This window comes from Pocillopora verrucosa, chromosome 8, assembly GCF_036669915.1.
Source record: "Pocillopora verrucosa isolate sample1 chromosome 8, ASM3666991v2, whole genome shotgun sequence".
Lineage (NCBI taxonomy): Eukaryota > Metazoa > Cnidaria > Anthozoa > Scleractinia > Pocilloporidae > Pocillopora > Pocillopora verrucosa.
The window spans coordinates 5,909,736-5,934,800 of record NC_089319.1 but is presented as its reverse complement, the minus strand read 5'-3'; the positions used below and the strand labels follow the sequence as shown (position 1 = coordinate 5,934,800).

General features: G+C 37.5%; 3 protein-coding genes across 4 annotated transcripts; all 3 read left to right on the top strand.

Annotated features, from left to right (window-relative positions):
* The first annotated feature begins 289 nt into the window (after positions 1 to 289).
* On the top strand, positions 290 to 17,601 carry LOC131769767 (LLGL scribble cell polarity complex component 2). Of its 2 annotated transcripts, XM_059085481.2 has the most exons (19): positions 290 to 486; positions 578 to 675; positions 1,968 to 2,049; positions 4,996 to 5,114; positions 5,601 to 5,744; positions 6,525 to 6,597; positions 7,172 to 7,610; positions 8,020 to 8,089; positions 8,237 to 8,384; positions 8,501 to 8,568; positions 9,330 to 9,639; positions 9,829 to 10,090; positions 10,728 to 10,988; positions 11,233 to 11,454; positions 11,965 to 12,346; positions 13,026 to 13,686; positions 14,175 to 14,240; positions 14,837 to 14,880; positions 16,759 to 16,896. In XM_059085481.2, the coding sequence occupies exons 1-18, from the start codon at positions 400 to 402 to the stop codon at positions 14,855 to 14,857; spliced, it is 3,513 nt and encodes a 1,170-aa protein (XP_058941464.2). In that variant the 5' UTR covers positions 290 to 399; the 3' UTR covers positions 14,858 to 14,880; positions 16,759 to 16,896. The 2 variants fall into 2 exon arrangements, with proteins under 2 accessions (XP_058941464.2, XP_058941463.2); XM_059085480.2 differs by lacking the exon at positions 14,837 to 14,880 and having other exon boundaries at positions 16,759 to 17,601.
* A 799-nt stretch (positions 17,602 to 18,400) lies between these two features.
* On the top strand, positions 18,401 to 20,301 carry LOC131769768 (putative ankyrin repeat protein RF_0381). The gene has a single exon (XM_059085482.2). It carries the CDS (start codon positions 18,468 to 18,470, stop codon positions 19,563 to 19,565), a length of 1,098 nt encoding a protein of 365 aa, XP_058941465.2. The 5' UTR covers positions 18,401 to 18,467; the 3' UTR covers positions 19,566 to 20,301.
* Positions 20,302 to 20,981: 680 nt separating this feature from the next.
* Positions 20,982 to 23,816, top strand: LOC131769771 (nucleolar protein 58-like). The gene is made up of 3 exons (XM_059085484.2): positions 20,982 to 22,029; positions 22,564 to 22,672; positions 23,482 to 23,816. The coding sequence occupies exons 1-3, from the start codon at positions 21,076 to 21,078 to the stop codon at positions 23,547 to 23,549; spliced, it is 1,131 nt and encodes a 376-aa protein (XP_058941467.2). The 5' UTR covers positions 20,982 to 21,075; the 3' UTR covers positions 23,550 to 23,816.
* Positions 23,817 to 25,065: the final 1,249 nt, after the last annotated feature.

Here is a 25,065-nt window from a genome sequence, read left to right as displayed (position 1 = left end):
AAAATTAACTCGTATACAATACATCCTGATCACGCGCCCCTAAACAAATATTTGTCACAAAAGACACTGCATGTCAACTTTCCCAGCCGTAATTTATTCATGAAGAGAAATTCAGAGCAGTTTGAACTTCTACGTTTTGTTTGAAGAGTACTTGTGAAGCCAATCGCCTGCAGCTGAAGTGTTCTTTCGGCGCGCTTTTTAATCATGATATGCAATCTCATTGGTCCCAGCCGGTTTGATTGACAGGATGTCACATGACTCGAACTCAATTTCGCTAAGGCGTGATTGATTTTCAAACGAGTCTTTCGCTTGCAGTCTCAGTTACTCCAACCTTCCTAATAAATTATTCGTCTGTGAAGTCGCCGCGTTTGGTTCTGTTGGAAGGCGACTACTTCAACCATGTTTAAGTTTTTTTCGAGGACAAGGGATAGGAGTTCCGGACATTTGAAGGACAAACTTGGTCAGGATCTGTTTTTGTTCAACAAGGTAAGTTTTGGCGGTTTCTTGCCTTCTCTTTGAATAGATTATGATAACTCCAGGGACATGTGCTTTTATAAATACCCTAAATTTCTTGCAGGCTGTGGAACATGGCTTTCCACCAAAACCTTCGGCAATCGCTCACGATCCTGAACTGAACTTGTTGGCTATTGGAACAAGCAATGGGCTGCTAAAAATGTATCCTTTGTTGCAAAGCTTTAAAGCTTAACCTGTGGAGCTATAGCTCTCCGTAAACCAGACAGTGTGCTTGGCTTTGTCTCCGAACCGTCTATGACACTTAGACGGAATGTAAGGTTTAGGAAGGCAAGGAATTGCAAAAACCTCCTCATCAGTGTTGTTTGTGGACCCAGGAAGCCTATCCTACATCCATCAATTCGTAGTCACAAGAAATTATGATTTTATAATTGGACATGTAAGGGATTAGTTCGAATACACCTCAAATGCAGCGCTTTTGAGCTGTTCAAATTTTAACTTTGACCGTTCAGTTGCCTGTGATATTGTTTTTATCTTCAACTTGCCAAAACGAATGTCTCGTGATTCCTTAGTTACAATGAAATCTACCACCAAGACATTGCGAACCTTCACAACCCTCCCTTCTTAAGAATATTTTCTAGCAGCCTATCGTTATTTTGCACGCACTACACTTGATTCCAAGACGAAATCACACTAGAAATATTCATCCCAAGTTTCTGAATGTGGTAGTTTACTTAAAAGCATTTATGGATTTCTAAAATCGCTGAAATCTTCGACTTAAATCGTACATAATAGCCTCGATCGTCCATTCCTCCTTGTGCCATCACACGTGTCCTAAGCTAACTACTTCGATCAATTGTTCGAATGTTTCCCGCATTTGCTTCCGTGAAGGTCTGTTTTCGTGATATAATTGGTTTCATGTGCACGTTTTGGAAGTAACTATGTTGTTTCCAGAAATCCAACAAAAATGATCTTTGATCACGTAGAGGCAGCCTTCGCTTAGCTTCGCTTCACTCCACAGATACAGTGATGTACTTGCAAAAACCCTCTCTTTGTCTGTTGCTATGATATAAATTTTATTTTTACAAGTGAACCAGCGTGTCGTTTGGTTTAAATAATACTAAATGATAAGGCTATTGTGGTTTCAAGCGGGGCGAAAGGAAAGAACGAGTGAAGTATCTTATCAACTCAAGTTTCTCTGATCACTATGAAGACCCAAGCAAAATTCTGCTTTTTGCGTTCGATTTTTTCTTCGACATGGTTCCAAACATAATTTAGGACAGCCCTGACTTGAAGTTAGGAACTAAGAATATCTCTTGACGCTAATTTACTTTATTTTGCTCTTGTTTACGAGTAGCACAAGAGTCCTTGTAAAGTTCAGTCTCTAAAAAACTGGATCAGGTATTTCAGTCACGCGCGGGGCATCATTTTGTTTATTGCATATTTTCCCACGCGTCTTCGCCTCTTCTTCTATTGCTTCTTGACTTTTCTGTTAGCTATGGCCGACCTGGCGTGGAACTTTCCGCTCGTCATCAACTGGAAACGGTGATTCAAGAGTTACATTTTCTGCCAGAACAAGTAAGTCATCCGGTCACTCCTATCATACTTGATCGTGTTTAAAACTCGCTCGACTGAAATCGACAGAGGGGAAAATTGAGGGTGTGTGATAGTAGGGTGGGGCTTCGCAACGAATTTACTCCAGAAGCATCCGCTTTTTCGCCAGGAAAAATCCAGAATTTGTCACTATTGTGTTAAATATGGTTTCGAAACTCTTCTTCACCCAGATTAAGCTTGTCTTCGTACTTGCTCCGTAATCAGGAAATCAATATAAGCTTATTTATTTTGACTTGGTCTAGAATAAATTTAGGTGTTAGTTTCAAACATCAGACTGTCCAATGTCTATTTTTGTAATGTCGTGGGGCAGTAAAGCTGATAGAACATTTTATTTCCTCGCTTCACACATCTTAAATTTCTTTCACTTTTTGCTCACTTGTGATGAAATTCGAAAAATCATCTGGAATGTAAACAAAGGTTCTAGAATTTATCCAAGGATTGATATTGGCCATTGTCTTGAAATGAATAAAACCATTTGTGGTTGTGAATGGATTAGGTTGTCTATCGGTACATTTCTTTTTCTCTTCTTTCTTTTTGTGGCTTTAAGAGTTTTAGTAGAGGTGTAAAGCATTGTCCTAGCACTGATGTGCTGAGAGGCATTTTGTGATTAGCTTAATGTGTTCAGGCAACATCTTCATTAGCTGTAGTGCATGAAGCAGCCTGTTACTTCTGTTACTAGTAGTTTGTGAAAAGCAAAAGTTATGAAGTACTGTTCTGTTTGTGTAGAATTTTTGGAGTTTCCATGCTTGTACTGAGAGTGATATTTCTCAGTTAGATCCTTTGTATTGTAATTATTTTGAAAATGAAATTTCAAGCTTTTGCTGTTTTACAGAATAGCAATTCTTAAATATTGACTCTGGTTTAACAGTTTAAGAAAATTAAGGTTTTCTGCACTACAAGAACCTGAAGCATACAAGTGTTTAGTTTGACTCGTGCAAAATGTGAGGGAAGAAGCTCTTCTCTTTCCTCCAAGGGGTATTGCGGGCAACGGCAGCTAGATTTTACCACCACTAGTGGGTGTACATTGTCATTCATGTGACTAACCTGTCCAAAAAGAAATCAGGTTGGTGGTTGTTACATACGCTGTTGGAATTTGCTGGTCTACTTATAAGGTTACTGGATACTGAACCAAGACTCCTGGGTAAGAGCCTAAATCCCATAGTGTCTTCCCAGGAATCGACAATCTATACAAGAAAACAGGTCAGGAAACCAGCAAAAATGTTGGGAGAGACTTCAGTATTCCCCAGACACATTAACAGCTAGCAATTTTAACAGCTACTTGTTCTTGTAGTGCAAATTATGTTGATTAGACTAATCAGTAAAATACTTGTCTTGATTTAAAAAAAAAAAAAAATTTTTTAGGCTTTCTTATCTATGATTGGTTAACAAATAATCTCTGGAAAACATAATAAGTACCATTTGAAAGAGTAGCACCCCATTGAAGCACTCTGGTTTGTCACAAGACTTAATTATAGGAAAAAGTAAGAATTGATAATTCACTGTTAATTCCTAGTAGTGATTGATATGTAACTTCTTCCCATAATATCCATTCACTATCTAGCAAAAAGGCAATGAGAATACTGAAACTTATCAGGTAGAGGTTGTTGTCTTGATCCAACACCAAATTCTCATAACTAATAAACAAGGAAAGTGTTGCAGCTTGAAGGAAGAATTGACAATCAGATCGTGAGAGTTGAGCAGTTAACACAGTTAAGGCTTGTGCTCAGGGATTCGATGAAACTGAAAGCTTTTCTGAGGCTACAGTCAATTTCAACTGTTTGCCCCATACCTAAATGTACCCACACAACATTTTGAGAGATTTTTCATTTTCCCTTTTTTCAACTCTGTCAAGTATCTCCCATTTGTGACAGTTTTTATGAAAGTCTATCAACAAAACTGAACATTTGAATGTGTTGATGATCAGTGATATTGGCCTTTCTTAGGTAAATTAATTCATAGTACTAGTCAACTCATTTCAAAACATCAGAAACACTCTTGAAGCATTTGAGCTGTGCAGGAGTGCTGTGGAATATTGAAGCAAAGTGGAAGAGCTTTCAAGTAATGTTTACAAGCAGTATTTGCAGTTCAATGTAACATAACACTTAACTAGAAAAAATTGATATTAGACCTTAGCTATTAGCAATTCTTAACATTGAGAAAATGATCTGTTTAATGACTGACGTGCCTTATAACTAAATTGAAGCCTTTATTTCTTAAGTAAAGGTAATACATGCAAACTTGCTCAATCATTGTGAAAATCCATGCATTTTGGCATATGCAAAATTTATGAAATCTGTGATAACACTTTTTTTTTGTTTTGTTTTTTTTTCCAAGATTAATTACATAGGAATCTGTTTCAGCACCATCAATTTGCAGATTCTTGTACAGTTCATTGTTTTAATGTGAAGATCATTTAAGTTTTAAGAGGACTGGAATTTATGTCAGCAACATTGCATGAAATAATCTTTTGGGCTTCTTTTCAAGTGTGGATAGTTTGAAAATAACATTTAATGCATTTTATTTTTGTTTGCAAGGGTTATTTGAGAGACTCATGGATTTGAAAAGATGTGCACTAAAATAGCCTGTGTGGACATTTTCTTCTGTTAATCCTGTAAATTCATGCATATGATCAATGATGATCCACAGGTTGTCCTTACTTTGATATGCAAAGGCTGGTAAATATCTGTGCAAAAATAACAATTACTGTGCTGAGTTCTGTATCCTTAAAAAAAACACAAAGAAGATATAGCATACTGTCTGCTATTTTGCTATGAAGTTTTTTATTTCCCTCTTCCCCAATCTAATTGTTTTTGTTTTGTTTTTTTTTACTGTAGTGACAAATTTTGGTTTTGTTTAACTTAATTCAATGTTCTTGTAACCTCTAGCATGTTTTCCTTGTGTGATTTTTAGGGACGTATCATAAGTGTTTGTGATGATGGAGAACAAAACACCATCCATCTTTGGGAGGTTAACAAAAAAGAGGGGAAGTCAGTTCTGGAGGAAGTCAAAACATGCACACTGGAGGGAAGGTAGACTTTAAAATAAACTTTGTGTGAGCCAAATTCTTCAACAACAATTATTTCCATTTGGCACACTGCCAGTCTGACAGACATTGTACAGAGTTGTAAACATGAAATAATTTTCTTCATTCTATGAAATGTAAAATTTCTACCATCTCTTAGTAAGAGACAAATACCTTGTATAACCATAAAAAAATAATGAATGACTTCTGCATTGCATGTATTTTTCTTCCTGTTTGTGCATACAGCATATTACTTCTCTTTGAAATTATAATCTAGAAAATTTGTGCAACTTTTATAATTAAATTTAAAAGATTTTCCAGCCAGATTTTGATCTTCTGTAATAGTTGAAATAAAGTTTCATGAGTTTCGCCATATTTTATTTTTGAACACTTTATGATTTACGCCTTCTCTCCCTGCTGTGCTCAGCTTCGTTATCTGTGGGATCTTGCACCATTTCTCATGTTAATTTTGCCTTTTGTCTGGTGATTTCAGACTCAAAAAGATCTCTGTGTGCTGTCTGTCCATGAAAACCAACCGTCTTTACCTGGGAACAGAAGGTGGTAACATCTATCTGCTGGATATAAACTCATTTGAACTTCAAGAATACATCATTTACCAGGATGTTGTCATGCAAAGGTTTGTGTCATGCTTCCAAAGGTGCATTTTTATAATAGATTTTATATTTATGCAAATCAAAAATGTGTTCTTTTGATATTCAGTTTTCTTAAAATAACCATGACCATTCAGTGGTCTCATTTTCCTATTAATGGAATATTTTCTATCCATTTGAAAAATCAGGAAAACACATGCTGACATGTGATTTTAATAGAGAAATGATACAAATATTGTATAGAGTGCAATATTTTATGTCTTGAAAGTCTTGGATACTCCCCAAGAAAAAAGAGAAGTAGAAAGAAAGTCATAGTCTGTATTGCTATAGGAAAAAAGTTTTAGTAGTAGGCAAAGTAAACACAGTTTGTATATTTGTATCAGTTGAGGTCACATAAGAAAGGGAAAAAGGAAAAAGATTATAGATTAGGGGGTTGAAATTATCTCCAAAACAAACACAGGAAGACTTTCAGACTTTGAACTGGCCTTCTTTAGTTTAAAAATTAGCAAAAGATAAGAGATTGGGCAGATTTTGAACAAGTGTTTCGAAATTCTAAATGTTTTCACTGATCCAATTTTTGGGTTATTTTACCCTTTTTTGAGTAATTAAGCTTCAGCATGTTTATTCAAGGCAGTCGGATTTGGCAAGCTGTTCATTTTTTGTTTTTTTGTTTTTGATTTCAATAAAATTAAAAATATTTAAGTTAAAGTTCCATGTAAGAATATATCATTCTGATGTGGATAATAAAACAGCTTCAGGATGCAGAACAATAAGTGAGCTTCCTCTGAAATTTAAATTTACTGCAGTGTCCAGGAAGAAAGCAAGACAAATGCAGGATCTGTTGAAGCTATTCAGGAACATCCAGAGGATTCTAACAAGGTTAGAAGACATGCTATTAGAATGTTGTCACATTGTATTTTATTGTGTCTTGGTGGCCCATTTAATTTTTGGGTGAACTTTATACTGAGCAGTTTATAAGATAGTAAGATTTTAGATAGCAAAATGAGGAAATGTTTGGTGAAAGTACTCTACAGAGAACCTTCTCTTGTCCCTCTTATAACTATGCAAGACTAAAAATGTATCAAAATTGTGTGAAATGTTTCAGTAATATTTTACAGGGGTACAAATGAACCCACAACCAATGGAAATGACTTAGGATAGGGTAGGCTTACTCAGATTTCAAATAACAATTTTGATCAACTGCAGTTGAGTTTTGTCAGATGCACAAGACCAAAGCAGTTTTATTGTAAGGAAAAAAATGTATCCTACACTTTCCTTACAGTACTTAGATTTGATTTGTAAGGTGTGTAATGCAGGGTACATACTCGGTTAGAGTAGAAAAGAAAGAGAAGGAATAATATAGATGATCCTTAAAATACTAAGAAATTTTACCTTATCCAATGTTGTACATGTAGATAGAGCAAACCTGAGTTATCATTTTCCTTTTCTTTAGATCCTGATTGGCTATAAGAAGGGTTTGGTTGTCTTGTGGAATCACGAGCGATGCAGTGTTCAAGCCACCTTCAGCATTCAATCCTCTGATCAGCCACAGGAGGTCGAAAGTCTCAGTTGGCATGCGGATGGAACCAAGTTCATTAGTGCTCATGGTGATGGCAGTCTGACGAGGTGGTCACTGGAGGGAAGCTTAGAAATTCCCAAGGCTGTCACTCCCCTGGGACCATTCCCTTGCAAAGCCATCACAAAAGTGGAGTGGAGTGACTCTTCTGTGTTCTTCAGCGGCGGAATGCCAAGGGCCAGCTATGGAGATCGACACTGTGTCTCTCTGATTCAGGATGCCAACTTGGTTGAAGGAGGTGACAACACTCCTCAAGTGGCTTTTGATTTCACTTCACGTGTGATGGACTTCTTTACTGTGAAAGCCAATGGGGCAGGTAAATTAAAAAAAAGAAGCTTTTTTGCATTTTCAGTGTCTGCTTTTTTGATTGGAAGGTGCACAGTGATTGCAGCCTAATCATCAATTTTGTAATTGTGTTTGTATTGTCATGAGTAAAGCATGTTATCTCCATGCAAACCTCTGGCTGGCTGCCCTGTGACTCCATCCTTTCAGCCTTTGATTTATTTCTTTTTTATCAGATTGCACAGTAACCCAATGATTGTTGTGTTTTAGTCAGTATCAAGCAATTTATCCAGTCATGTGCTAACCAGTTCCAATATGGTTAGCTCCGAGACCCCAAGTGAACCCCTTATTGTTCTTCACTGCTCTTCTTCATCTGATCCTTATGCAGCCCTTTATCTTAATCAGAAATTTTCTGTTAAAAATTGACTGTATTCTTTCAATAGATCCAGCTTACTTGGTTGTGCTGTGCGAAGAAGAATTAGTTGTCATTGACTTGGTCACCAAGGAGGCAGGGTGAGACAAAGCCCTTCATGTAATAAAATACCTCAATACCATTTTTATAGATATAAAAAAAACCTTCGGTGTATGTCTTTAGTTAAAAGCTCTATGTAAATCACTTTTTAAATTTGTATTCTCACTGAATTTTTTTTTTCTGCACAGGTTCCCCACCTTTATGAAACCCTACTTGGTGTGCCTGCATTCTTCCCCCATCACATGCTCATATCATTGCCACGACTGTCCTCAAAGCGTGTTTGATCAGTTATTGACTGCTGGGAAGAAACAACTTCAAGTGGACTTCTCAAATGAGGTATGTGCAGTGTCAGAAACTCCTATTCTAAAAAGTTGGACATTTGAAATGTACAAAGGTTGTTGTTTGCGATAAAATTGATTTTATTAAAATGAGCTCTACTTTGGTCACCTTAGAGTTGGCCCATAACAGGAGGCAAGACACTGATAGAAGATGATGAAACCAAGGATCTGCTGATTACTGGGTAAGCTTTTTGTTTTAATAGCAGAATTATTTCTATGGTCCATGAATTACAATGCATCTGTTTTGGATTCATGAAAGTCAGCAGCCAGCCAAATTTGTCTGTTATTCAGGGTGGCTTAGGTTTTAGTAACTTGAGGTGCTCAGCTCTGAAAATCTGTCTTAAAAACAGAATTATACAAGAATGTTAATGACAAAAGTTAATAGACAGTGGAGGGGTAAGTCTGGTATTGCCTCATCCTTATCCTTATATACTCTCAAGAAAGTCTGCCTTCTAAGAAAAATTATTTAAAAACCTTGACAGGCCTAGCTGAAATGTTGTTTTCTGTGTTGTTATACTCATGTGTTAACCCTTAAACTCACATGAGCTAACAAGACATAATTTCTACCCATAAAACTAATAGAATATCAAACAGAGAAGTGATGAGGGTGAAGAAGAGTATCAATTAGGGGATTATTAGTTGATGTAATACCAAATTCCCCTTACTAGCTTCATAAGATCAGTGCAACAGACAATAAGAAGAATTGTTAATGAGACCAAATTACTTGTATATAGTTTCTGACACTTCAAGACCAACATATAATAAACAAGGTTAAATTGAGGACACCAGTGTTTCTTTTCTTTACAACTTTATGACAAGGTGAAAGTTTAAATGAAAGACTGAGAGATAAACCAAACAGAACACTGAACCACATAGTTTCAATAAGTACCTTAATTGTTCTTGGAAAGCAACCAGCTTTTTTTCCTTTGTATTTCTTCAACAGGCATGAAGATGGTTCCATCAATTTCTGGGATGTGTCACAGCTTGAAATGCAGCTCATCTACACCCTTCACACTGCCAAGTATTTTGTTGGGGAACATGAAGGTCATGATTCTGAGCCCAGGGATGCGGAAGAAGAAGTTTGGCCACCATTTAAGAAAGTCGGCAACTACTCTCCTTACTCTGATGATCCACGATTTGCTGTGACCAAGATCATCATGTCTCCGAAGTCAAAGACTCTGACAGCTGCTGGTAATGGAGGGCAGGTCCTCATTTTTGACTTATGTGAAGAAGAGACTAGTGTGGAAGCACAGGTATGAGCAGTCAGGACTAAAGAAATAGCTAGTGATTATTTCTTCATGGAACTAATTGTGACCCATCGGCAGGCAATTAAAACAATTGGTTTTGAACATTGTTCAGGAGGTGTTCTGAAAATTTGTTTATTTTTCCTCATTCAAATGCACAAACAACATATAACTGAAATGATTTGTTCTATCTATCAGATGGTCGAGATTGACTTCACTGAAGACAAGGAAAATTTCCAGTGGAAAGGACATGGCCCTTTGCTTCCCAAGGAAGGTTCAATCACTGTTCCTGCAGGATTTAAACTGCAAACTGGTCTTCAGCTCATTCCAGCAGCACCAGTCAGTGCACTTGTTGTGGAAGCACGCTGGGGACTCTTGGCAGCTGGAACTGTCCATGGCTTTATTGTGTATGATTATCTTAGCAAGAAGACTGTTACAACAAAATGGACTGTCAGCCAAGGTAAGAGTGGAGTTTTGAAATCCACTTGAACAAAGTATTGGAAATTGGACTCTAAAAGTTGCATGTGTTCTTCTCAAACCATTTCAACTTTTTTGTTACTGATTTTTACCTCCTGATGTTAATCCTTTGACACCCAATACTGACCAAGAAAGAATTTCTCCTTACAATATCAATACAATCTCAAGTAGAAAAGTGATGGAAATGTAGAAAAATATCAATGAGTGGATTATCATTTGATTCAAAACCAAATTCTCTAAACTAAAATTATAAGCAATATATGGCAGACAGTAAGAAGAATTACTAAAGAGATCATAGGAGTGAAAGGGTTAACCCTTTGACTGATAGAAGTGGCTAAAAAGGAATTTCTGTGGAAAATATGGATTTATTTTGAAACAGAAAGGTGATAAGAAGAAAGAAAGGGGAAAAAAATCAATTTTAGGATAGTTTTTTGATTTAATGCCAAATCTTCAGAACCGAAGCTTGTAGGGAATATGTGGCTGATGATCTAGAAATCAGCACTTAGATTAGTAGTATGATACATCTAGATTTTTTTTTTGAACTTTACATTGAATTCTCAGGTAAATGTGATATAAATCTATATACTAACAACTCCAATTTGTGTTTTTTCTTTTCAAAGAAACTGATAATGGAGAGCATCTTTCCAGACGTAAATCCCTCAAAGAGAGCATTCGAAGATCCTTCCGGCGGTTACGTTCTCGTAGAGGATCCCGTGGGGCTGCAGATAGGACCCCCAAGAAAGAAGGAGAAGCTCCAGCCTCTCCTACGCCAGAGGCTGTGGCTTCACCAGTGTCCCGCCTTGTTGAGGAAAACCGTGTTGATGAGAGCGTCTTAAGTATGGTGCGCTGTTTGTACTTTGTGGACACTTACATCAGAGATGGTAAGAAGTCACTCTTTTTATTGGTTCTAAAACAACTGCAGCATACACAGAAGACTTTTTTCTTTTACTGTCTTAAAGTTTGGATGAAGAAAACTTTCTTTATGCCCAACCATGGCTATTTTTGTGGTCATGGATTTCAGTTATCACAAAACTACATGTAGTTTCACCATAACTATTTCTAATACCAGTTACCTTGAATCTTCCTTCTGGCATTAACTGGATATCCATCTGTGTTTATCTTCAGGGGTGCACCACTGCCCTTCTCTCTGGGCAGGAACAAATGCCGGTCACATTTATGTGTGTTATTTGACCATCCCTGAGGAAGAGAAGAGATCTGAGGAGGAAGTGCAGGTGGAGATTGGAAAAGAGATCAAATTGAAACACAAAGCACCGGTTGTGTCCATGTTCGTGGTTGACAAAGATGGATTGCCGCTTCAAGGAGATATTATTGAGGATAATGAAAAAGGTAATTTTCAGCTGGGCCATTGTGCCCGGTTCTGAGACACTCAATGGGGAGAAGAAATTAGCCACTTGCCTCAAGAACTGAGTACATTTTTCTTTTTGAGCTTTGGTTGGAGATCCAGGGGACTGAGAGGTTCAGAGTTACTTTCCTCCTAGAAAACCTGGTAGCAAACTAAAAATTGATAGACTCGTTGTCTTTGCTGCTTATGTTTAGTTTTTTATTAGCTTCTGATTAGCTTGCCTCTTCTCAAAACAACAGCAATCTTGAGAAATCTCTCGTGTTCATGTTTTGTTTTTTGTTTTCAATGCAGCATTGAAGTGGTAGAGAATGCAGACTTGATTCAACTGCTAGTAAAAGTGAATACTGAATTGAGTACATGATTTTCATAAGAATATTTTCACAGAGCAAAATGATGTCTCCTACTTGTGTCATATTTTATGACTGAGATAAAAATGCTCAAACAGCCTGCACTGAAAATCATTTGTGTCCCTTCTACTTTTCCCACTACCTTAGAGCCCGACATGAGTGGATCACACTCCCTAGTAATTTGCTCTGAGGAACAGTTTAAAGTGTTCAGTTTGCCACACTTGAAGGCCCGTAATAAAGAGAAGCTCACTGCAATTGATGGCTCTAGAGTGCGCAAGATTGGTCTGATCAATGTTAGAAGCAAGAATGATGATTCTGGAATGGTGTACCACTGCCTTGCATGTGTTAGCAATCAAGGGGATTTGATTGTTTATTCTATTCCAAACCTCAAAATGCAAGTCAAGGCCTCAGCAATGAGAAAGTCTGATGTGGATGCCATTAAATCCCTTGTGTTCTCCGTTAGTGGTCAAGGATTCTATCTCAGTTCACGAAGCGAAATGCAACGTTTTACTCTTTCTGCCACTGACTTGTAAGTGAGATTCATTTATGGATGGTTTAACCATTAGATTTCCACCATGATGTTATGATATAAGTGTAAAAAGTATACTCAGCACTTCATGAAATAACTCTTTCTATCTTGTATAATCACAACACTACACAACTTGTACCCAAATCTTTTATCTTCAAACTCTTGTTGTAAGAGTAATTAGTGTTAAAATCAAAACCAAAATAGCCACCAAAGCCACTCAGAACAATGGAAACTATTACAAAGAGCCTTGGAGAACTTAACCAAAAAGAAGTACATGTAAACTTTCTGAAGCGTGGGGAAACACGAGCTACCAAGTTGCCATTGGTATAAGTTTTGAATCTAACAAGGTCATTTGTTATTTATAACTGAGTTGATAATGTAAGTTGGTTACCGTTTAGAGTTTCAAAGCTGACGTTTCGAGCGTTAGCCCTTCTTTTGCTCTGACGAAGGGAAAACGCTCGATACGTCAGCTTTTGAACTCTCGATGATGGTCAATTTATGTTAGCAACCTAGTTGATAATGCCAAATTACCCTGTGATACTCTCCCACCGACGCAGCACCCCAGCTTCTTTGGAAACTTTTGAACCAATTGCATAGTTTAGTTAAACAAGTCAGTTTTAAGGGAGCATTACATACTGTTTGAAATCTGGTCTGAAGTTTTTCATCTGTTTCTTTACAGGTTGAAGCCAGACTGTGTGTTGGAACTTGCTGAAGGAATGAGACCTGCTGAACCAGAACCTGCAGTCGTTGAGGAAGAGACAGAAGAGAAGAAATCCAGGAAGAGTTCAACTTCCAGTTCCTCGTCATCTTCTTCGTCTTCCGACGATGAAAAAGATGAAGAGAAGAAGAAGGAGAAAAAAGAAAAGAAGATGAAGAAGAAAGCGAAAGCTGCTATAGAGGCTGTGGCCTCAGCGGAGGTTGCCACTGAAGTTGCTGCAGAAGTTGAAGAGAAGAAGGAGGAAGTGGAGGAGAAGAAAGAGGAAGTGGAAGAGAAAAAAGAGGAAGCAGAGGAGAAGAAGGATGAGATGCTTGTTAAGACCCAAGAGGTTATTGCTGTTCTCCCAGGTGAAGAAGGAACAAGGATATCGGAGAAAGTGTTCGTTTCCGAGGAACGATCGTACACCAAGCAGACATCATCATCGGAGAAAGAAGGTTTCCCAGAACTGGTGTTGAGTGGAGAAGGTAGCACATTTTCTTCATCTACAGAAACGTCCTCTTCATTTGTCACCACACGTGTTGTTAGCTCCAAGCAGGTCGTCACATCATCATCCACTACTCAACGAATTATCTCATCGGAAGGATCTACAATTCAAGCGATTGAAAATGGTGAATCTGAAAAGGTATATTTTCTAACATTAGAATCAAATTTTCGCCCTTACATTCCCAAGATCTTATTGGTAATTCTCCCTGTTGTCTGCTATATGATGTTGGTTCTGAGAACAGGGAAGCGATCAGAGTTTTTCCTAAGGCAACCACTTTACCATTGAAGGCAACTTTCTGATAAATTGAGCATGGAGCTCTAGAATTTGATATTGAATCAAATAATAATCCCCCTAATTGACATTTTCTTTATTCTTGCCACTTTTCCGTTTGATATTGTATTGATATTGTAAGGAGAAATTCTATCTTAGTCACTCATGAGAATAGAAGGAATAACTTAATAAGTGATTGGCTTTGTATGAATTGGATTTATGTTTTTCCTCTTTCATTAAACTGAATTTTTTTTTGCAACTTTCCCACCCATTCTCGTTGTATTTTCAGTGGTCAAAGACCCAAGTACAGTGATCTGTTTAGTGTGTCTAATTAAAAGCTTTACTGTATGTTTCAGCTTATGTTGAATGAATCAGACTTGCAGAAAGCAGCTGAAGATATGATGAATGATGCTCATGACGAGGTAAGAAAATCATTTAACAACTTTCTGTCTTTAGTGAAGTGTTTACGTTAGAAAACTGTTGTTGGTTTGATAGGTCTGTCATATTGGTCACAAAGGAACAAAAACATCAATTCTTTGAACAGGCTATATTAGTCAAAAACTCTTTAAATGAGGATATCCTATCTTAACGGCTCACAACGAACATCCTAAGTTTTGTTGAGGTGGAACATCTCCGATTTGGTTCAGGTATAACTTTTTAGACTAAGCGGCTCGCTTCGAGAATCATTCTGTAATAGGCAGATGTGTATGGCCTTCATTGGTTATGGATAACCGTGTTGGAATCGAAATAAATCTTTGAACAGTGTTTGAGAAATAGTCACTTTTAATTGGCTATTTTCTTTCTTTCTTTTTTTTCCTTTTTTTTTTTTTTTTTCATTCTTGAGCGTAGAATCGCGTTTAAGGACTCTGACAACTTCTAACAACAGTCCTTCTCAGGACTACACTCACCCAGACGTTTAGACCACATGATCACTTTTTTATTATGTTAAGCAAGCTGCTGATAGTAATATTTGTTTTGTGTGCTGAGGAATGTTTATTTTTGCCATAATTGTTTTTAGGTTGAGCAAGCTTCCAGTTGAGAAAGGCAATCCTTTTAGAACAGGTCCGAGTGAAGTTATTTTCTTTTCATTAGTGGTTTTTACGTTGGCGTTTTTGTTCTGGTGTCGTTTTAAGTGTCCTTTCTCTCTTCTTGAGCTCGTTAATCCTTTTCGTTATAATTTTGTAAAAATTCAAACTACAGCGGCGTTACTGTAAATTAATTTTGCATTAATTTCTGTTTTGAGCTTCCATCACAGTCCTGAAAGTTTTCAGTTAAAAAAAATATATATATATATTAAGTTGGAGCTTGTTTAAGAGCTAAAGAGATTGCTGTTTAAGTTTTTAAACCGTATTAACCCTTTGACCCCTTAGTGTGACCAGCATCTAATTTCTCCTTACAATATCAACCATGAATCACAGTTAAAGGTTACGAGAATGAAGGAAATGATCACCTACTAAAGAAACTATTTGTTGTAAAACAAATTCTCCTTGTCAGCACCTTAGGAAATGTATGGAGAACAGTATGGAGAATTTGCATACTGATGTTAAGGTGAAAGGGGTTTTAAATGAATTGGGTTGGCGGTCATTTAAGAGCTGAATAAAGTGCGGTTTAGGCTCATAAATTTTATCACAGAAGGTAAATTGTACAACACTCAACATGAACCAGGATGAAGTCAACTATGAAGTGCTGAAGGAAACTCAATTCAACATTTTGGCATTTTTGTTTTGCTTGAATTTCTTAAGCTTTTTCATCTGGAGACTTAGAACGGGTTTTTACATTTCGTAAGACCTCTGATTCTAAGAATTATAAATATCTTAAACTTGTGTTACAGACCTACTTTTCAGGCCCATTTACAGTCTTAAACTGGTAGAGTGTTTAAACGTTTCAGTAAACCTTTCAAGTGTGTACCGTCCTTAGCCTAAGCTGACCAGTTTAAAATGACCATCTTCAAAGCTTAAAAAATTCCCTTGAGGGATCCTAAATACTAAACCTTATGACAAAATCTATCTGAAGTCTTCCTTAACAAACTTAAACGTAAGCCCCGACGTTTTTTTTGTAAAAGAATTGTCAAAGAATAATCAATTTTTGTGTTAAACTTGTAAAAAATTAATTTTAATATTGTTCGGATTAATGCTTTGTACTATGTAAGTTTTGTCAAAACTTGTTGGAATCTCTTCTTTTCATAAAATTTAATTGTGCGGGGGAACCTTTGCCAGATAGTCTACTTCGCACCCTTTGTTTGGTCCCGTCACGCAACTGGCAAGATGGGGAATGGAAGACATTGCATGGTGAGACGAAACAAGGGTTGTGAAAGAGACCACTCTTCCAGCTGGCAGTTCACAAGTAGTATATCTTGTGAGAAGTTAATGTTAGTGGTAACAAGATGCTATTTATGTTTCAAATGAGTGTCATACAGCACATGTATTACAAAACAGGCATTAGAAAATGAACCAGCGAGACCTCAAAAGGGAGAATTAGAATCCTTACTAAGCTCTAAAGGCGTGAAATCAATTTTGTGTCAGTTAAGTTTTCAATATTGTTTAGTTGAAGTTGTCGCCCCAGTCTTATGACCCATTAGAAAGGAGCCTTTTCAGTCAACTGTGGGAAGAAATGGAGGATTAAATCCATTTCGTTCTGTGAATTGCGCCAACTTTTCAACCAATCGGATACAAAGTCAACACCAATCACGACGTTATCGTCTCTTTTCTCGCGCTTCGGGTAATTTGATTTTAATGGCTGTCTGTGTCAATGCCATTTTGAATACGTTTTGACACTCAAATGAAAATCACCGAGTTGGTAGACAAGGTGAGCTTCCTGATGATTTAGTCGACTCCTGTGACAGAAGCATTGAAGCCGAAAGGCCTAACAAAGTTTGCCTGTATAGGGTGATGTAGGAATACAGAAGTCTGACTTCAGCTCTTGTTTTTATTTCTTCTACAGATGGGTTCTATTGATTCCTCTGATAATGATAAAGAACTAACCTCAGCTAAAGGAAAAGGATTCAAGAGCCCTGGGAAACTATTTGTGAAGAGGAGCACTGGAGACGATACTGTCGAGACTGCAGGCTCCTGAATCTTGACTTTGGTGTTAGCCTTGTATTCAGTACCTTTTAGGGACACGCAATTTTGGCCCATTTTTTCTTTTTCTTTGTTTCTACTAGTGGATGGATAATCACAGTAGGCTTTTGGACGTTTTGTAGCCAACTGAGTTAAATAGCTTCACCAAGTAATTAGTTATCACAAAGAATTGTTCCTTTAATTGGTTAATGTAGTTTATTGTCAACGAGAATCAGACGTAATTGGTAGATTAACGTGCATCACTTGAAAAGCAATGGTGGCGAATTCCGAGTATGCAAGAGATTTAAATACAAAACAAGAATTGATTTTGCAGATATGAATTTCAATCTCAGCTACGCCTCAACCATCTTGGACAAGGCATCTTTATTTAATTGATCCTCAACTGTAGCAGTCTTTTTTTGTGCAAGAGGAGTTCTTTTTTTTTTCCTTTTTTTTCCTTTTTTTTTTTCTTCAGGATATATTCTGAATGATATTTTCGCAAAGAAATGGCATGCTTTCCGTCTCCATTCATCTCAAAAATTCCCTATCGCTTTTCATTTTTGTTTTCTTAATTAGAGTGAACTTGTGGCTCGATTGTTTGCCTGTTCATGAGAAAGTGACAAGCATTTGTGCTTGGTCCAGTGCCTTACACTTGAATTAGGTTTTTAACTGTAGTATAATTGTTTTAAAGAGTGGCTCTAATTAAAGGTCGTTCTTGTTAAATCCACTTGTGTTCCTTCTTTAATACTGTAGTACTCCTCTCCCATGGTTGGTCTGCCCATCCACCGTAGTCGATCTAACACAAAAATGATGAGTGTGAACTTCAACAAATAAAGCGAATCCGAAGAAAGCATCTGTGGTTGTGGTGGTAACCCTATCGCGGCAACCTTTAGCGTAGTCCACGTTAGAATTGATTTTTACGTTTTAGTTTAAGACGCCAGAGCAACCCCGGAGAGACAGGGTCTGCATTACCCCCTCCCCCCCTCCCTTCTTGCGCTTTTCTCCATCAAGTCATTGCTCTGGACAATGGTCCAAGAGAACATGGCGACTTCGTAAACAGACTATTGAGTCCAAAATCTCCTTATAACCCTTGTGACTTGTAGCCTGCCCCGTTTTCAGAAGTTTTTCTTTGAAAAGATAATTAAATGAAATCGGATGGAAATTAAAAGGAGAAGGAAACGGAGACAGACTCGAAAGAAGCTGATCGGTGGTCCATTTTGTCTCGGGCAAAATCTCACACTTATCGCATAAATTATTGGATGATTTTTAAATAACGTTAAAACGTAAGGGCTGCTTTACTGTTGCTTGGGTCTTGATCTGAATTATACTCTGGTGCATGCTGCTGGTCGTAAATATTCCCATACAAACTCTTATAATTTCGCCATCAGTCTTATTTCCCCAAGATAATCATCTAACAGCTGGAGCTTGGGCTGCCTGTGCTTGAACAACGATGGGAAGGCTGTTCCTTTGTCTGAGTCTCTCCCCAATCTTCCATCTAACTTCTCCTAGAACCCTGGATAGATTGGTGTTAAATGGCGGCCCCGAATAGACTGGTATCTCTTGCCTTTGAAGCCGTCACTACACCGCACATTCATGGTGGTTCACGAAGCAGCAAAGAACGGGAGTGCCAGACACATGAAAAGAGTTTTAAAGCTAGGAGAAGACGTAAACAAGCCGTCCCCATTTCGAGATGACGGAGAAGCCGCGCCCATTTTAATTGCGGCAGCATCGAATTCGTGTGAAGTTGTACGATTTTTGGCTGAAAACGGTGCAAACGTTGATGCAAAGGACAGGAGCAGAAGAGGTGTTCTACACTACGCAGCTATGGGAGGAAATAAAGAAACAGTCTTGTACCTACTTCGTTTGGGTGTTCCTGTGGACTGTCAGTCAACATGGGGTAGAAGTGCGTTGCATATGGCTGCTGTGAAGGGTCATGCAGAAACTTTAGCCGTTCTTATTCACAATGGAGCAGATCTCCATGCATCTACAGGATTTGGTGACACTGCTCTCTTGCTTGCTGCAGAAGAAGGATGTCTAGAATGTGTTAAGACACTTGTTCAAAATGGAAGCAGTGTGGATATGTCAAACATGGCCTGTTACACTCCTCTTCATAATGCAGCTAAAGAAGGCCACTTAGAAGTTGTCTCTTACCTGCTAAAAAAGGGAAGTCATGTCAATGCTATGTCTGCTAAAAGAGAAACACCAGTCAGCCTAGCAGTGCGAAAAATTAACAACAAAGAAATTGTTGCAGTGTTACTTTTAAGTGGAAGCAGTGTAAATTTGGCTGATCGGTATGGAAGGACCCCACTTCACTACTCTACTGACAAAGAAATTGCTGAACTTTTAGTTAACAATGGTGCAGACATTCATGTCGGAGACTTTGAGGGCAAAACACCACTGTTCTTAGCAGCTCTAGATGGTTATGAAGAGGTTGTTGGGTTCCTTATTAAAAGAGGAAGTGATGTCAATAAGCGGGGTGATTCTGGTGATACACCACTCCATGAGGCAGCGATTAGGGGACACACCAATATTGCACAAATATTGTTGCAACATGGGGCCAACATCAATGCAAGGAGAGTGACAGGGGAGACTCCTTTGTTTCTTGCAGCCATAGCCTGCAAGGGTAAAATGAAACAACTCTTAATTTCCCATGGTGCTGATATGAATATTTCAATTCCAGAGAATGACTGAGAGACGTTGTTTTTGAAAGAATGATAGAAAAATGTTTATTATCTTGGAAAAAGGGTCATTTGCTGCATTTGACTTAAAAAAATAAGTTAGAATGTAAAATTCCTCTCATAATTGATGGCATTTCAACTCAGCTACTAATACCTTTTGCTCTAAGGGATAGAACCTACAACCATTGGCAGACCTTTAAAGACAACTTGTTTACAGGCAAATGTTACTTCCTGGCTTTAACAAATGTCCCTCCCCAGCCCTACCCTGGTAAATCTGTTTTGTCTTGCTACAACAATATTTTTTAAAGGGAAAATAATGTTTGAAAGAATAACATCATCACTACAAACCCCTTTCAGCACTTAAAATAATGGCGGTCTCTTCCATGAGATGTGCTCAACCTCATTCGACATTGGTTTCCAATTACTAGTTTTGAGGGCTTGTGACATGCTAACTAAAAATCAAACCAAAGAGATGCTTCTTGATCATGACACACACTTGGGCTTAGTTGTATAAAGGGCAGATAACTCTATCCAGTTGATAAATCACTATCCAGCAGATACATGATTCCAAAACATTCTTTGCTATCCACTGAATAGAGATTTATCCAATGGATAGCATTATCCAAGCTTCAAACAACCAGGATCTGAAGAACATTCGTAAATGATTCTATTTCCTACACTGTAGCCTTTTTAAACCCCTTACACCTTAACATCAGTATGCATATTCTTCAAACTGTTATCCAAACATTTCATATGGTTCAGACAAGGAGAATTTGTTTATTAAACAAGACTTCTGTAACTTAATGATCATTTCATACATTCTCATAGCCTTAATGTTTGATTCAGGGGTTATAGAGTAGGGAGAAATTAAGTGCTAATCACTCTTTGACCAGTAATTAATCAAAAAAATTTAAATTAGGGGATTATAAGTTGATACAGTATCAAATTCTCCCAACTAACATCATAAGAATTGTATGGCAGACAGTAAGAAGAATTACTAATGAGATCTTGGAAAAAAAGGGTTTGTCCACCTTACCAGCCAGATGGTCCCTCCTGCTGGTCTGGCTTTTTAGTGGCTTGAAGTGGTTAGGTGAATAGTCCATTTTACAGTTGTGTGCTTTGTTGCCAAGCCTTTGAACAGGAATGAGGCTAAGGATGACCTTGTTATGATACAAACCTTGCTGCTTTTCAAATGCAAATTACTTTGTTATCATGCTAACTAGATACTGGTCTTTATCACAACAAGGTCACCTTCAGCCTCACTCCAAATCAAAGGCTTGGCAACTAAGTACATAACTGTAAAATGGCCTATTGAACACCTCTCAGACAGGATGCCAGTTCATAACAGGGTCAGCTACCAGGGGAGGTTGAGAAGGAATGGGGCTGCCTTTACCTCCATTGACCCAGGTTCCCACTCGGTAACTTTCAACATGGCGGAGAACATTGTGAGTTGACCGCTAGATTTCTCATGAAATTGAAGTGATCAAAGCAGTAAAACTCTCGTCCCAGCATTTACTTTCGTCATGGCAAAGGGAAATTTAAAAGAGGGAAGGAAAGAGATAAAGAAAGCAAAAAAATACGAAGGGCATCGTGATCAGAAAAGTGTTGCGATGGCTCGCAAATTTAGTCAGAGTGAAACTTTGCCGAAAGGGCAAAAACGTGCTCGAGATTCTGACGGAGAGAACTGCCAAAGAGATATCTCAAGTAAAGAGGGAAAGAAAATAAAGAAGGAGACAGTTGTTGAGAGGACAGAAGAGTGCAACAGCACAACTGATAATTGCCAATCTAAAGGCGAACAAAAAGAGAGAGTATCTAAAGGTAAGCTAAAACCCCGTGAAAGAACACAAGAACCCACAAGCTCAGAAAAAAGTAAACAGCGAAATTTTGGCGAAGAGCAGCTCGTTAGTTTCGGAAAAGAAGACAAGTTTAGGGAAAACAGCGATCAAGAAAGTCTCGACAAAGAGAAACGAAAGAAAAATTATTCGGCTCAAAATGAAGAGGAACGCGAGAATAGGGAAAATTCCAAAGGCAAACATGATAAAAAATTGAAAAAATCAGCTATCGTTGTTGGGAAGAAAAGGACAAAAAAGAAGCCTGATGATAATGCCTTTTTTGAAGAACAATATTCAGGTAACCCGGAAAACATTCATGATATAAACATTGATGATTGTGAGATAGAAAGCAAAAAGAAAAAGAGGAAAACAGGAAATGAGTTACATTACATATTTGATGCACAAAGTAATGAGGGACTTCATGAGGAAATGTTAGAGACTTGTGAGGATGCAGTCAAGGAAGAGATGAATAATGAAGGGAAAAAGAAGAAAAAGAAATGTAAGCTAGAGCCGCAAAAGGAATCAAAATCTACCCTTCATCCAGCTATTGACTACTTGCACACATGGTTTAACAATAGGCAACACTGGAACTTTAAGAAAGTTCGTCAAGTGTGGCTTCTGAAGAATATGTTTGATCAAGAGCAGGTCAGTGAAATTAATTGATTAGATATTGTTAAACTTGAAAGCACTTTCAAAAGCTTTGTACAGAAAGCACCTAAAAGTTTAGTACTTAAGTGAAGAGGGGTTGATTTTTAGAGCATGTAAAAAGCAAAGTTCTCTTACTTGGTAATAACAAGGAAATAAGAAAAAAAATTTTTTTTCCAATTTGTCTAAGATCTGCATGAATATCCCTTTTTAGTAGAGAAACAGCTTTGCAAAGGATAGATGTTATTATAAATGGTTGAAGCTTCTAAACAATTGGCTGGAATATGGAAAACTAGTATTATTAGTATCTTGCAATAAGATCAGTAAAACAAGGGTAAGTTGCTAAAAGTGTTTTACACAGTCTTGGATTTGGAAGTAGGAGTCTCTGCCTCTCATGAGTCCTGATTTTACTATTTACCATCCCTCATTGTGTAACCCTCTTCAAAAACATTAAAAAATTATTTTAAACAAACAATTTCAGATATGAAATGAAGTACAAACAATTTAAACTAAACTAATCCAACCTTTCTTTAGATCTCTGATGAAAACTTTGGCATTCTGCTTAAATATCTCGAGGGACTGGAAGGAGCAGCAAAAGAGAAGACTATAAAGATAGCAGAGCAAAGGCTCGACTCTGGAGAAGGTTTGTATATGAAGACATTTATGATCAGTGATATAGTTGGAAATGGACATTTATTGTATCTGTGATGTTAAAGGAAGTGACTAAAACCCCTCAGCATATTAAGTGTTTGCTGGCATCTCCCCTCCTCATTAGGGTGGATGCTTGTCATCATTGTAATGTAAAATCTACTAGTTTCCTACCACAAATGCAGTAACCTGATTGGCCACATTACTGGCTGCATATTGCCTGATAGGCAGTGAACAAAATTATTTTGCTAACATTGTATAGTTAGCAAAAAAGAAAAGAAAATATGAGTTTGTTGCTAAAATTTGAATTAACTAACAGATTTACTCTGAAACAATTATTCTATTCACTCTTAATATCCTTGTATAATAGTTGATTCAGGCCTCACTGTCATCAGCTATTTCACGAGAGAAATCTCTGTTAACCAAATCCAGGAAATGGTCATTATTTATTGTCTAGAGGGGTCAGAGGATTTTAGTTAGGTCACAATAAAATTTGACTGACCCCTCCATAAGGCTTTGTAGTATTCTTCTGATCCCCTCCTCATTGGCAGTTAATTGGTGATCCATTTTCTATAGTCCTTCTTTTATTCTTTGTTGGCAATGACTAATCCCCCCTCTGTTTGCACTGAAAACCATGTGATCCCCTCTCAAAATCCTCAAATCACCCCTTCCCCCCTCCCCATGGACAATCTAATCTTATCAAACCTAACCAAAAGCAGAGAGTTTAATCCTATTCTTCATTGTGTTAGCTTTTCCTTTGGCCCTGGTTCACTACTTTGTACTATTTTTCTCTTACAATGTTAGGGGGAAGTGAACAGGATACTGTGGTTGAATCCAGAGTTCAACAAGTGCTTCAGATGCTGACAGAGTAAAGAAGGGCTTGGGAAGAAGAGGATATTTATTACTTGTGATGATTTTTTTTTAACATTCTTGTGTAAAATGATTAAAAAAAATGAAATGAAAGAAAATAATTTTTCCAAATAATGGCTTTTTTAAAGGAGATCTGCAAGTAACTGATTTCCCTGAGAAACAAAGAAAAGCTGTGTGCAAATTTGTTCTATTCCTTGTTTCTAGATACACCAAAATGAAACTTAAATGTGTGTAGCTTTTTTGAATGATACACTTATAGAAGAGGTTTGAAAACTTACCTCAACACCCCCCCCCCTTTTTTTTTCTGCCCCCTTTTTTTCCTTCACCCTGTAGAGCATAATGCTTCAAGTACTTCGGGAAAATATTCATCAGTGTACATCCCTGCATGTGATCATTGCATGTGATCTTCTCAGTCGGCCATTAACCCTTTAACTCCCAAGACCAGATTGTTACTGAATTCTCCCCCTGGTTGCTACACACTTCTATATAAATTAGCTACAAAAATTTGGTGTTAGATCAGGATAACAACCACTAACAGAAGCTTATAACCTAAGGTCATAAGCTTCTGTTACTACTGGATGAGTTTGAGTGTTCTCATTACCTGTTTGCTGGATAACGTATTGATATTATGGGGAGAAATTACATGTTAATCACTTCTTGGAGTTGAATGGTTGGTTTGCATTTCGTTATCGATCGCACATGCGGTAGCCTGCTCTAGTACACGCCCCAGTTTCGTCTTTAGCTAATATCCCACATTTTTCCTAAGGCTCCTCTGCTTTACGAGACCGATCTCCACCTGGATGAGAAATTATAAAATCTCGAAGATCTTGGAAATAAGATGTTGATTTATCTCTTTGTTTAACTCAGTACGTATTAACATCTTAATTTGTGGAAGATTTATCTCAAAAATAGTCAGGTTCTCGGGCGAGTGAGTCAAGATGAATTGAAACAAATTTATTTATTTATTCAAGACCTATGAATAAATAAAAAAACGTTTCAAGAATAATTATGCCAAAAACTCAAATATCGCGATTATAACCACAGTTGTCGACGTGTAAATTTTGTTTGAGTTCTCAAAATGTGTTCATTAATGAAGCAGTGAACGGGGTTACTTGGGCAGTTATGTCTTCGTTCCTTTGTGATGGTGATACCACTGGGCAGGTAAATAGTCATGTATGGATTACACCTATTGTCCTAAATTGTTTTCATTTTCATCTCACTTACGTTGCGCCGATGAACTTCTCGCTGTCTCGCTTGCGAAAAAGCGACAAATTTTGGTAACATTAAATTTCGTCAAATCTGATGAGTTTTGGAAAGAAATCTAGCTTAAATCCAAGAGAGCTCAAGATATGCACGTGATTTCAATGTACTTTGACTGCTGTGTATAATATCAATGTATTAAGTACCATATTGTTTTCAGTTCACGTAAATGTAACACAGGCCATAGAGAGACGAATTTAAAGGAATAAACAATTGTAACTAAATTAAATTGTAATAATACATAGTAACAATAAAAAC

What these genes read in the sequence shown, in the direction of transcription:
- LOC131769768 (XM_059085482.2), top strand. Translation starts at nt 18,468, where the DNA reads ATGGTGGTTCACGAAGCAGCAAAGAACGGGAGTGCCAGACACATGAAA.
- LOC131769771 (XM_059085484.2), top strand. Translation starts at nt 21,076, where the DNA reads ATGGCAAAGGGAAATTTAAAAGAGGGAAGGAAAGAGATAAAGAAAGCA. An exon ending in ATATGTTTGATCAAGAGCAG is followed by an intron (nt 22,030 to 22,563) that starts GTCAGTGAAATT and finishes ACCTTTCTTTAG; the next exon opens with ATCTCTGATGAAAACTTTGG. An exon ending in AAGGCTCGACTCTGGAGAAG is followed by an intron (nt 22,673 to 23,481) that starts GTTTGTATATGA and finishes TTACAATGTTAG; the next exon opens with GGGGAAGTGAACAGGATACT.
- LOC131769767 (XM_059085480.2), top strand. Translation starts at nt 400, where the DNA reads ATGTTTAAGTTTTTTTCGAGGACAAGGGATAGGAGTTCCGGACATTTG. An exon ending in AAGTGGACTTCTCAAATGAG is followed by an intron (nt 8,385 to 8,500) that starts GTATGTGCAGTG and finishes TGGTCACCTTAG; the next exon opens with AGTTGGCCCATAACAGGAGG. An exon ending in AGACTAGTGTGGAAGCACAG is followed by an intron (nt 9,640 to 9,828) that starts GTATGAGCAGTC and finishes TCTATCTATCAG; the next exon opens with ATGGTCGAGATTGACTTCAC.